Source organism: Lissotriton helveticus, chromosome 11 (assembly GCF_964261635.1).
Source record: "Lissotriton helveticus chromosome 11, aLisHel1.1, whole genome shotgun sequence".
NCBI lineage: Eukaryota > Metazoa > Chordata > Amphibia > Caudata > Salamandridae > Lissotriton > Lissotriton helveticus.
Genome location: NC_136072.1, coordinates 1,094,144,780 through 1,094,158,670, shown reverse-complemented (window position 1 = coordinate 1,094,158,670; position 13,891 = coordinate 1,094,144,780). Strand labels below are relative to the sequence as shown.

General features: G+C 40.2%; 1 protein-coding gene across 14 annotated transcripts in view; it reads right to left on the bottom strand.

The window, feature by feature from the left end:
- DEPDC5 (DEP domain containing 5, GATOR1 subcomplex subunit) overlaps positions 1-13,891 on the bottom strand; it is a 578,923-nt gene that overhangs the window by 369,011 nt on the left and 196,021 nt on the right. For all 14 annotated transcript variants that reach the window (XM_078667736.1, XM_078667740.1, XM_078667744.1 and 11 more), the window contains 3 exons: positions 13,008-13,081; positions 10,147-10,213; positions 3,175-3,211 (listed from right to left, as the gene is read on the bottom strand). In XM_078667736.1, coding sequence (XP_078523862.1) covers positions 3,175-3,211; positions 10,147-10,213; positions 13,008-13,081 — 178 coding nt within the window. The remainder of the gene's footprint in view (positions 1-3,174; positions 3,212-10,146; positions 10,214-13,007; positions 13,082-13,891) is intronic.

The window sequence follows — 13,891 nt, the reverse complement described above, 5'->3', positions numbered from 1 at the left end:
GACCAAATAAACAGAACACTTTGCCATGCTAAGCATGCCTTTAAGATCAATTGCGATACCTGTAAACAGCACAATGTGGAACACAATACTACAAGTTGACTTGTCAGGTATCTGTACAAAAGCACACACCCTCACATGCAATTTAAGCAGAATCTTTGGAGGTGTTATTTCAAATCGCCCTTGCAAGTCGACAATGCTAAACCAGAAGGGTGTCTCCCCAGAATTCTTCCTATTCTACATGCTCAGAGGCAGCCTAGAAAAAAAGGGAGAATTTCAGACAGATCTGTTTGGTTAAAGTACAGCCAGTCCCATGAAGACAGAATTGCCAGATATTGGACTGGTTGCCCAGCTCAACCAGCCTTCGAGACACTGACTAATCAGGAATTCCTGCCATTTCCCTGATACAGCCAAGTGTTGTGCTTGTTGTACTAACCTAAATCATGGTTGTAGTAATGTAGTCATGTTCTACGAAGAAGGGGCAAGGTATTAAATACATAGATCTTAGGTGCCCATTCTCTTCTTTCTCATGCCATTTTTGATGCTCAGGTGAAGTGGCGAAATAATATTTATAGTATACCCTATATGGAATTTAAATAGCTTAGATTCATTTTTATAGGATGTACAAGAGCTGGTTCATACATATGTAAGAGAGGAGTGGCCACACCCACCGGTCACAAACGTCTTGTTAGGGAAAAAGTGCACTTTTTCTGGATTGCAGTATTAAAACCATAAATCAACATAAATGCAGTCAATAGAGATCCTCCAAATTTGACATCTATATTTCCAATAATCTATGTTCATGTTTCGTTGCTCCAGTATTTTGAGAAGAATGTTGACTAGAATCATAACAGATTGATTGTAAACCCAGTCCTGTAGATCTACTGCATCAACATGAGAGAATAGCAATTTGTGCACTCACTGTTGTGAAGAGTCATCATTTTTTGTCCCCTTAATTAAAACCGTATCCATTTTTGTTAGCCTAAGACAAACAATGTCCTGTGAATGTTAATATTGGGCACCAAGTGTAATGTATTGAGGATTCATGCTATACTTGAAGAGAAGGAACACAGGACTAACTTTTTAAAATATTGTAGAATTAGGCAGATCTTGAAGATAGTTTTGACTTTTCAGTAGTTGTTTGTGAGGTAATATTGAACATTTAATTTAATCTTGTAATATCACCCGTAAGCAGGAGACTTTAAGATGATTCTTAGTTAGTCGTCCTAAATTATCCATTAGCCTTCATCTGTATTTCACTCTGCGATATTTCTTTCTCATAGAGGTAACTAAAAACTAGCCCTCGGTTTTTAAGTACAAACGCTTCTGTTTTATGCTTTTTAATGCTTTTCACCACGGACATCATGGAGAATTCATAATTTGATTCACTCCTACTTGGCAATTCTTTTCAAGTGCAATTTCTGTGACTTCTCAATGGGCCCCATATGTATTATTCCATCGCAATGTGTCTCTTCACGTTTTCTGGCAATCTCACTTATGGCTCCAAAACTTTGTTGCAGTCTCCCTCCATTTCCCCCACTGTAAGAAACTCGGTTTCACAATCATGAACTGTTAATTTGCCATCTGTCGTGTTCATTTTTTTATTTGTTCTCTCACTGTGCTTTGGCTTTAGTATGTGCTGTCAATTAACTAGGGGAGATGTTAATACATGCATAGGTTAATAGTGAGTGTAGGGATAAGACTAGACAATGGAATTTCCATTTGCATTGATAACATTATCTAGATTCAAAGGCAACATCTATTAAAACTCTATGAAGACCTTTGTGGAATAAGAAGAACTTTAATTGATCTGGAATATATTGCAAAATAGTCACTGATTAACTATTTCGTGACACCCATTACACAACATGCAGATAAAAAAAGAGGGACATGGTGGAGAATGTCCCCTCACACATTTAAGTTACATGTTCAACATAAGGTAACTTTTATGAACAAAGAACAAAATCTCTGGAAACCAGCCATAAACTGTCCTCTCTGCTCTTTGTTAACAGAGAGGGATGGGTTGGACAATTAGCGTCAGGGAATTTACATTGAAATGGTATTCTTTCATTATGACAAAAAATCCCCCCAAAAACTATCAGCATGACTACACCAGGTTCACAAAACTCCATTTTGGGGAATAGCAAAAATAGCAAATATCGTCTCCACAACAATACATTTTGTGTGAAAAAGACATACAGCACCCTGTTTGGAAACTCGAAATCTTGCAGACAAGTTCTAAAACATGAGGACCTTTGATAATAAAAAGTAATGTTAGAATAAAAATTACATTACGTGAGAAAATAAATCAGGCGTCGCAGCCCACAAATAGCAGAAAAATGTCATAGAAGAACAAGATGAAGAAGAGAAAAATGTATTTACATTACAAAAAAAGGGGGTGAAGAGGTAGGAGAAGAGGGCTACAACATCCTCTAAGGAATGGTGGGTCATAGAGGGGAGAAAGGGGTACAGAATTAAGGACAAATTAATGTTTAAAAGGCAAGGGGGAGAAAATGCATCAGGAAAAAAAGGGTAAATACAAAGACCAGTAGAGGGGGATTAACCAGAGGAATCAACCCCCACCCCCTAGTTCCCAAACTTTGGAGAAAAAAAAGGAGAAAAGGCGGGAGTACTTAAAAATATAAAAATATAACTTGAAGAAAATAATTTTTCTCCTAGAAGGACTTTAACCAGGTTGGATTTGTCAACCTGTTGAAAGCCAATCTAGGAGAAAATTCTTCAGAAAAGGTTTGATGGAAAACATTTGACAGAACCAGTTTCTTCAGGTAGGATTTTGGTCAGCATTCATTAGAAACCTTCTACATATGTACAAAAACAATGATGGGGACTAAATAACTCCAAATGTAGTGTTCAATTACACACTTAACTTTTTTGGGCATATTTTTTAAAGACGTAAGTAATACTTTTCAGTATGGAAAAGATAACAATGCCTATGCTACAAGACAAAATGACGAGAGCACCAAGTTAAAAAGCATTGGGTTAAAAAATAACTTCTGGACAGGAAAGAAGGACCAAGGCCTATAAAATAATAACCACATGCTACAACAGAATAACTATGGGGTAAGAAAGAATGACCAAGGCAAACAACTGAATAATAAAGGGCAAATGGACGATAGCCTTTTGGCACATAAGTATATTGGGATAAAAAAAACTAACCTGTGTCTCTGCCATTCTTTGATTTCTCACAGAGTGGCTGGAAAAAACAGCAAAGAACTGTCAGAGAGACTATACCATACTGTACATGAGAGTACAACGGACATAAAAGGAAAGAAAACATGCAGTGTGCGAGAGAACACATAACTCATGAAGGTACAGCATACAGGAGATAAGCAACCAGAGCAGCCAAAAGTATAGAACATTGTTCTGATACAGGAGAATAACTGAAAGCTCCACTAAAGAATGCTAAGCACACAAGCTATTTATGTCAAGACAGCACAATAACCACAATAGTTATGCTTGTACTTATGCTTGTACTGATAGTCCTCCCTGCTGGACTTCTGAGACGTTCAGGTCTGAAAAGTCATAGTGAGAGAACACCTTGTAATCCAGCATAAAAAAGGTAATGTTTGAAGACTAGGTGTGTATGTGAGGTCCTGATCACAAGCCTTTATCTTCGCTCCTCAGGCCTTCCCTTAATCCCTTAATATGCAATCCACAACATACCTGAATCGCACAGTTGTGGACTTCCAGAGGGAGGGAGGCTTGAGACTACCAGTCCAAGGGTCACTACAGATAGTAACATTTACTAATATATATATTTTAGTCCACCTTCCTACTGTACTAATGGGAAGATGCCATACCAATTAAGCATTTGCAAAGAAGAAACATGAAGCAATTTAAGAACATGATTTACTCTGAACCGGATGATACAGATTGTGTTTATCTATCATTGAGAAAGCGCATTCCCATTCACCAACCAATCAAGCTGAGGGTTCAAACGGATTGCATTCTTCCACAAAAAGGCAGCCAAAATCAATTGCCCTTTAGTACACACTCTGGGAGGTGACATGAATGGCAGTACCAGTGCCAGGAACTGATAATGTTTGCTATTTACCAAGAAGCAAATAAAAAACAAGTATCCTTGAGGAAGGTGGTGTATGAAAATTGTCATCATACAAAAGTGGAATTACATCCTGTTAAGACATGATGTTGAATTCTAGTCTTTGCAAATGATTAGGTGGCCTGTAATCTTGTATTAGCTGTAAATTGATTGATTAACCTTGGTGGACAGACATGCATGGGTTACAATTCCAGCCCTCATCTGTTTATCAACACATCTTGGACTGCACCCTTCTCAAGTAGTTTGTGAACCTTCTTTAGTAGGAGATGTTTTTGATCATACTTTATATGTGTTTGTCCCCACATGTGGTTCTGTGGCCTTCTAATACATTTGATGCAATATCAATATAGCATGGACTTCAGCACCAGTTTGCTTCTGTCATTATTTCCTGCCTCCCTAGATGAAATAACCAGAGGTATAGGATTGATATGATGGATGCAAAGGTAGTCATAATTTTGGAGACTTGAAGCTTCACCTCAAAGGATGCCAGAGAAGCCAGTTTTATTCCAAGAAGTGCATGAGACCTAGAGCAATCAGACTAACACTGATGTGCAGAGCCTGGAGTGCTGTAAGTCAGCTGTCATAACATTCTGTGTGAGAACGTGCAATCCTCAAATAGTGTGCACCCATGGTTTAGATCTCTTAGTGCACGCCCGGTATATGCGATTTCAGTGTTCTTTTTAATTTTTAAGAGCATCATCTGCTCACTTAAGACACAGATGCTTCCAATCAAGGGGCAAATCCATAATGCAAGTCTGTACCTCTGTTTGGAAGGTGGAAACCTTCAGCAATGCAAGCAGTCTCAACATTTGTCTACTCATCTTTTCTTTTGAGTCAAAGTGAGCATTGATGCATGTGTTAGGCAGAAACTTTTTTTTCACAAAGGAGTTGATTTCCCCTTATGTTCCTCCAGCAAATGGTGTATGGGTTATTCACTGTCCTACCTTTGCTGATCGGTTTAGGAATGTTGTTGAATTTTTGAGACACCGTACTAAAAGTAAGTCAGCTACAACGTTCTTTTGCACTCAGTAAATCTTGTTTCTGTTCTGGTCAAGAGGTGGGCAAGTTTTGACACTAAGATTTAATGGCCTCTTGCTAAACGATGTTGTCTGAGAAGCAGTGAGCCTGGATAGGAGATCCTGGAGTGGAGAAAAATACTATTTACAAGACATGTAGTAACACTGATAAGTGTTTTTCTTTGTAAAGCAATGAGTGTCTTATCTAAGGGACAGGAATCCACCTCTACTTCCTTAAATAGAATCACATACCAGCATGATTTATTGTAAATATTCACATTATATGAAGCAGTCGCATGAGGTGAAGATGGTCTTACTAGGTAGATCCTCAATTTCTCTGATAACAAGCCCAGGAATATACTCCTTCCAAATCTAACTGAAATCCTCCTCTGGATCATGAACATCACCTGCATCATACATATCAAGCGGGGTATGATTTTGAGAAGGTTCTGTGCCCTCTATTTATATGGATTCTAACACTGACACCCCATGAGATTCTCGTTAATAATACAACCCCTTTCCTATATTCTTTCCTTACCTTGCTTAATGTGGATATGGATAATTTTGTCTCTTTATGCACCAATTTCCACTGGATGCCAAACAATCTTTGGAGTCAAAAAAGGATTCTTTTCAAACAGAAGCCAGAGACCAATGCAAATATTGAAGTCTTTGGGTTAAGGTATATTTTTCAGCACCAAGACGTAGGTAACGATATAGCATGTGAGGGCTTTTGAAGCCTTCTGTGAATACCTCTATGTTCCAATGGCCTACAGAGCGTGGTGTGGGCTTCAGGGCTCTCTGTAAAATCAAAATAATCATGGTATCTTTCGTAAGTAGGAGAAGTGGAAGATCATTAACCTCATCCCATTCAACTTCGGAAATCTAAGTAGATTCTGTTGATTTGACGTATGATGTCTCCCCATTAGAGTCGATGGTCCAAAAATAGACTGAATTGTAGTCCCTGCCCACCATTATTATCCATGTTTTCAGAAGTTTAGGGATGAAATGTGCTTACGTCTAAGACCTAGAGTCACTGTGTTCATGTAGAACATACACATTACACACCCTGTACTGATCTAGTAATGGGTACCTACAGCAGCATTTGCAATGTTGAAAACGAATATTGTTGAGTACATTTTCTATCAGCAAAGTGCGGAGTCTTCTATTCTTTCGCTCCGGGTAGCACTCATAACTTCAAACAGAATGACAAACAAAACAATCTAAAACAGACATATACAATGAGTGGAATTGTAGATTTGGAGCCAATTTCACCTTAAGTCACTTTGTCCACACCTGTGATCGAACCCAAATCCTTAGCTTTTTTTAGCAAACAAGATGCAATTCCTAGTGCAAACAATGAATGGAGGGATAATGACCAGCATGTGACTCTAGAAGAGTTTCCCAATTCAAAACAGGGAGGACAAATGAGAAGAATTCAATAACACAAGTTTAAGATGCCAAAACAAATAAGATGACAACATCAAAACATACTGCTGAAGACAACAGACGAGAACAAAGAGAACAAAAGAAGTGGAGAAAACAGTAGAGTATAGAATTAAAAGAGAAAACTGTAGAAAGCAAACGATAAGAGAAAGGATAACAAAAGACCATGAAATGAAAAACAACAAGACAAAGCGATGATGAGAATGACCAGAACAGGGAAAATAATGCCTAGAGCAAAAGGCAACATGGCAGACAAGAAAGACTAACGAGAGCAAAGAGAAGAAAGCAAAGCATATGCCAGACAAAAGATACTGCTGAAGAAACAGTACAAACTTGAGCACAAAAACACAAACATGAAAAACACGACCAGTCCTCCCTGTGTAGGTGTACGGTCTTGGGAGATAATCAAGAAAGTACTACCCTACCCCAAGTCTAAATCACTGGTGTGGTCAGGCTCTTCCAGTTGATTGTGATGTGCCTTTTAGGCAGTAGTAAGGTCATGTCTATAAACTTAGATGTGGTTTTAGTCGCATACTGGCGGGGAAAAGACCCACCAGAACACCTCTAGAGATTTTTCAATATTTGGCCAGTAACCGAGAACAATAGGGTCTACAATATCAGTCTGATAACCAGTCAGCAACCCACACGACCCAAGTACATGAGGCAGGCCTGTACTCAGGGTATGACATTGGGGCAGAGAGAGGGTGACTTCAAAGGTAAAGTATAAATATGTTTATGTATGTGTGAGTACATAAGTAAGAACAAAATGTTATGTATTTATGTAATTTGTTGTACATACACCTATATTCTATTTTTATTACCCTTCTTTTTGTGTTTTTGTGTATTTTTATATATTTAGTCTTGTATACATGAATATTTGTTTGCATGGGGTGACCCCTGTATCACCACCTTATGATTTTTTTTAAGGTTATCATAAAGCGAGAACACACACACACATAGATTTTTAAAACACTGGTGGCATAGTGAGGTATGTTTCCATAAGAAAGGCATTTTTTGATTTCCTAATAACGTTAGCTCTGTTTGAGCAATCTGCATGGAACTTTCCACAAAAAAGTACATTCACTTTGGTTTCATCATGGCAAGTGTCATGCAGATCAGTCACGCAGTGGCCAAGAAAAAGGCGGAAATCTAATTGGGGTGTCAGGGTCTGAGTGGTGGGGGAGTTGGGTTCCAGAAGTACCATATCCCATGTAAATCCATAGGATTCTTTGCTCTTCAAAAGAAAAAAATGAAACCGAACAGAATTACACCAGATTCGGCACAAAGCTATAACTTTACTTAAGAATTTTACTTTTGTTGGTTTGGTGTAAATATATTCAGTAATTTGAGAAATTATCCTTTAAAAAGGTGCTTGAGTTGGGCATGAAGATTTTACATGTATCAATGCATCAGGAAGTTACTTTGCAGATCCTCCATTGGTTCTCGACTCTAGTTTAAAAATAAAGGCACCCCATTAGCCTCGGGAGCGGTTTCTCCTCTTGTGTGGTGCACATTTGTGAATCCATCTCCAAATGTGTGCATCTGCGCCATTCTGATTGTCTGGCCATCACAGAAACATTTCTATTGCAGCCGTAATTACCCAACATGATGCCCTGAGCACATTATATATAGAAAATTTAAAAGAAAATGGGCAAAAGGGGGAAAATTTAACTTACCCTGACCCCGCCCCCTCCCCCCACAAGCCACTCCGCGACGGTAGTCAAACCAAAAACTTAAAAAATATATATATCTTTATTGCAGGAGTGCTGATCCTACAGAGGATTCAGAGGACCCGTACTTCCCCCTTGGTCCTGCAGACCCTTGAGGGCCTCATAATTTATTAATCCAACATCAAATCCACAAATCTAAAGTATTTAGAGCGCTAATAGGGTTGTTTGGCCAAAGGCCACATGAATGGTTGGTCGCATAGGTGAGGCTGATGGAGCAGGGGTTCGCTGTATTCCAGAACTTGTGATTAGCTCCCACTGAAAATGGCCAAAGGCTGTGCTCGGCTAGAGTCGGCTGACTGTAGAGTTGGGTGCTGGGGATGGCCGGATGCCATGACCAGTGGCAAACCCCAGCTGCCCACGGTCAAAGTTTGGGTGCTGCAATGCTGGCCGGTTCCAAGGAGCTGGGTGCAGGGCCTGCAGCTAAACACTTGCTCAACATACGTGCAGGCTGGGCAGTGCTGGCTTAGTTGACCCCTCTGCACACAACCAAAGGTAATGGGTTGTGGGTGTTGGCTGTCTACGGATAGTAGATCGCAAAGGCTGGCCAGAGGCCAGGCACTACAGCAACTTCCAAGCTGCGCATGGTTCTAGGGCTGCTACCCATCAGCCAATTGTTGGGTGCAGTGCTTGGCCGGAGGCCAGGTGCAATGCATTGCCGGGGCCCAGTCCCCTTCAGGCAACCCCCAACTGCCATGGCCAAAGGCCATGCCCCTGTGTTTTGTCCACCTACGGAGATTTTGGCACAGAGGCGGGCAGAAGGAAGCCCTGCAGCCAGGAGGTCAGGCTGTGAGGGCAGCTCCACCAGAACGGGGCCATGGACCTCAGGTTTGGCTGCCCATTGAGTGATGGAAGCAGGGCCTGGACTGTGCCAGCCTTTGGAGAGTTAGATATAAGTCTGGCCTTAGGCTAGAACCCACATGCAACCACCATTGAATATGGCCAAAGGCCATGTGAAGCGTTGGTTGGCCATCCACAGAGAGCGGGCCGCAGGGCCTGGAGTGTGTGCACCCTGAATATCAAACCCACATATTGGTGGGACATAACATTGAGATCAAAATATTGAAAAATATACAGACAGGCAAGTCTATATTTTCTATACCCAACTCAAAATATATGGATCTGCATGGTACATATATCTTCAAGGTAGGTAGATGTGGGGTTAGGAACAGAAAATTTACACTTCCCTATAGGCACCTACCTTTTGTTATGTTGTTATGTTATATCTCACCTTGGGAGTCTGCAGCAGAGCCACCTGCAAAGTGCCTGGATGCCCTCACGAGTGATAAGTGAGCTATACTGAGGCTTAACAAAACATAACTTAACTATTGGATGTTCTATTTGGTGTAAAACAAAAAGTTTTGAAAAGATATCACAAAAAAACAAAGCTGTGTTTATTGTTAGCGTTGGTTATAACACCTCAACGTATGTTTAAATAAAACGAGAAATGCACCTAAAGAGTCCATAGGTAAAGTGCAGTTATGATTAGGAATTAAAAGCGAAACATCACTGAAAACCACTGAAATTTGCAAGCTATGATTAGGAGCAAAGTCAAATCTTGCACAACAGCCATGCGAGCCATAATTCGCACACCAAATGCAATGCATATTACCTCATCATTTTCATATTATTAAATAAAAGCACCTACAAGCAAAATGTAAATAAACAACAAAATATAATAAAACAAATTAATGATACTACCTTCACAGTCATCTCTATTAAAGTGGGAAGGGTGATGTGATATGTAATCTCATCTCTAAAATGATTTACAATATTTGCAATTGCATTGGTTTCATTAAGGTTGAGTTCATGTGTATTGCATTTGGTGTGCACAGAGCCCTGCTCTTTCTCTGTACAACACATATCAAAGCAGTGAAAGCACCTTCCGTCCTGCAAGTTTGATCCGAGGTGTGAAGCTGCACAAGAACTGGCTCTTTGAAGTGTAGAAACTGCAAACAAAAAATCCAAAATGTAATTATTGAGATACAACAAATTGAAAGGTTAACATTTCTAGGATAGAGTAGGAAATGCACATACAGGCAAAGTAGGTAGGCTGAAGGAGAGAAGAGTAGGACACCATCAAATCAAGTGGAGCAGGAAGGCAAGCAGTGATGGCATTGGAATAATGACCGAAGGAAAAGGAAGAGGTGCAACTGGGAAAGATAAAGAAACAGAAGGAAAGATGTCACAGGGAGAAGGAGAAGAATAGAGAAAATGAAGAATAAGAAAGAAAGAAAGAAAGAAAGGAAGAAAGGAAGGAGAAAGGGTGGCAGAAGGAAAGGAAAAGGGGAGGAGAAAGTGCGGATGGAAGTGACAAGAAAGAAAAAAGTAGAGGAGGATGGGAGGAGGCATCATGTAGCAAAAAAGAGAAGGAGACAGCAGTGCAACAGGGAATCAAAGAGAATGAAGAGGGCACAATGTTGGCAGTGGGGAGAAGGAGAAAGAGGCAGCATTACAACAGGAAAAAATAAAGGAACCAATGATAGAATGTCACAGGAAAGGAGAAGAAAATAAGTTAGAAGGTAGCAATGTGAAAGAGAGAGAGAGGGGGCCAAAGTTTGCAAAGGGAAGTGTATAGGACAGGGGATAAAAAGGAGTGGCAGGCGAATAGTAAAGGGATAACAGGGGAGAGGAGGACACAAAGAGAAAAAGGGAAGAAAAGCAGGAGAAGGCTGAAACAGGGAAGTAAAGATGACAAGGAGTGTACCGTGTGGGGGCATAGGGAAGAACAGGAAAAGAAGGAAGGGGAGGCAGAGAAGGTTAGTGGAGGAGAGTAATGATAGGTTGTCACAAGAAAGAGAGAGAAAGAATAAATTGGGGTTTGCACCGCAAAGATGAAGCAAAAACATACGATTGGCTAAGAACACTTACACCGCTTCTTCCATGGAAACAGATGTACTTCACTCCTGTGACGTTTGCCCTGTGTTTGGGACACTAACCACAAGCTTTTCTGCATATCACCTACCATACCACATTTTTACATGGAGTACATATTTTCTTCAATACACTCCTGCGCTCACTGTTGGTATACAGTGTGGAATTAAAAAAATATCTATTTGTTCATAGGACAGATTGCTTCTTAAATCTACTTGTCCTGTAACAAAATCCACTTGTCCCTTTGGTGCCATGTAGTGCGGCAACAAATTATAGCAGCAATCTCATTATAAAAGAGCACTGATAATAGCCTCTCTGATTATGCCATGGCTCATAGTATAGTAAGGTCTGAATAGTAGCAATTCCCTAATTTTGCCAGCTTTCTGCAGATCTGCATCCTGGAATTGGTGATAGGGGGAAGCAATAGTTCCAGGGTTGGCATGCCCTTTTGAGTCTGTGCAAACCTATTAACTTGCATGTTTTAGGGGGTTTTACCAGCTCTTCTATAATTTTCTCCCATACTGAGAAAGGTTGGAAATGTACTCCTTGACAAGGTCAGAAGTAAAACTTCTTCCAGGTTTGGAAAAAAAAGTGGTTGGAGGGAAAGTGAACATGTAAACGCTCAACAGATTTTTGCATCAGCAAATTTAAACATGAATACTTGCGCGTGCTAAAATGAAGTTCATAAATATTTTCTAAGAGTATGATTTCCAGACCTACTTCCGTAAATCTGTGTGAATTAATGAAAGCCGGAAATCTTCACTAATGCATGGGCATAAACCATGGAAGCACCTTTGTGATTTTCAATAAAAATTGAGCATCAAATTAGGTCTGGTGCTAACCAAGATCTTTTGTTTTTATTGAAACTGTATCTCTTACTCTGTCAGCTGGCTTTACTGTGACTGCATTCTGCTCTTTCACAAGAAGCATATCAGCACAAAGTTTTGCTCAATGCCAAGAACTGCTATCGCAGTGTGTGCTTTTTGAGACCAAAAACATTTATGTATTTTGACAATGCGAGTTACAATGGCCAGGGCCCGAAAAACTCCTACAACAACAAAGTTTTACAAAACCCATGTCAAAACAAGACAAGCATTGAGAAAACCAAAAGGCTGACCACTAATGCCAGGCCATTTGGTTTTGCCAATGCCTGTTTATTTTCATGTTTCCCATAATCTTGTAGAAAATGATTACACTGATTTTCCATTATGAATATTTTTGTGGAAATATTAGCATGTATCAACACATTTTACTACCTGAAGCTTCAAAGAAATGGTACCATAATTCTTTCAGTAATTTAGCAAAATGTTTTTGTCCTATTTACGTTTGTGAATATTTTATTTTGAAAGCAAAGAATCATCAATCTTGCTTTTCAAGCTTCTGTTGATATTTGCAAATGTTTATACTGAAACGACTGCCAGTATTGCAGCCCAAGCTTACAGTTCCTCACGCTAATAAAGGCTTTGTATTAATGAACCATGAATACAAGTTTGAATAGCATTAACATAGGGACACAAATATTATCTTAGCAGCAGACAATTTCCTTCCCAGATCCATAATATGTTACTGTAAACTGATTAGCCAACGAGTTTGTGCTGCAGGGGGTTGGACATACTTGTCCGAAAGGACAAAATAAACATAAACACCTGTTGTCCTTGACCCCCAAACAATATGTCCTGGTGTTTGTTGCTTTTTTCCACCTCCAACGCCAGGTGTAGACAGCTTGAGCAATGCCATGCTCTTTTCACACCACCACTCTCTTCCTCCACCACTCCACTCACTTAAACATATGCCTACCACCCTTCCTTTACACAAATAGGGTACAGAGTGCAACAAGCCCTCTTCTCTTCTCGTGTCCTTTCTCCCCACCTGTGGTTGATCCAGTGTGGGATGTTGTAGTCATCTCCCAGGCGAGAATCACCGGGGCCACTACGGTTGTGTAGCTGTAAAGAGAATTAAAAAGTAATATTAAACAAATGAGGAAAATGAATGATTACCACCCAGCTACCACTTCCAGGCGAAAAAAACTGTCAAGTCACCAAAATGAGCCAGGATCATTCCAGATATGCCATGCCGTTCATCTCCACTCACTTCTCAACATGCCTGCACCTTCCTGATCATCAGACATGCCTGGCTTAAACATCTTTTATACACAAAGATGAGGGTGAAAATGGCAGTGGGACTGCAGGCTGAGAGGTAGAGAATAGCTCGACACCGAGGTCAATGGGATGGAAGTTTAGAAACATTGTGAAATGAGGGCTCAGAGTCCAGTAATGTGGTGTTAACATTCCAGAAGAGAGATTGTTACCTTAAACATGGAGGCACATGATTAGTGAAATTGTGCATGGAAGCAAGGAAGGACAGGACAATAAGCAGCAGAAATCAGAGCAATACCATAAATTAGGTACAGGAGGAGCGAGACCAATGGTAGGTAAGAAAGAAAAGAAGACGGAGCTACAAAGACAACAGCAGAAGCAGAGCTTGGACGCAGCATCAAGGACAGAGCAGGAGGTCATGGAGGACACAGGGAAATCGCACAGATTGAAGGACGAAATTAAAGGTAATCAACAGAGAAGAAACAGAGACTGGGTAAAGAGGAGTGGGTAACTGGTGAGTAAAAGGTTGCATATAGGAAATGGTGGATGGGCACAGAGGTGCCGTGGAGGGCACAGAGGATCGAGAGGCAAAAGATCAAGCATCAGAGAAGGAAGCACAATCAAAGATGGAGAGGGCACAACACACACTACAGGAAG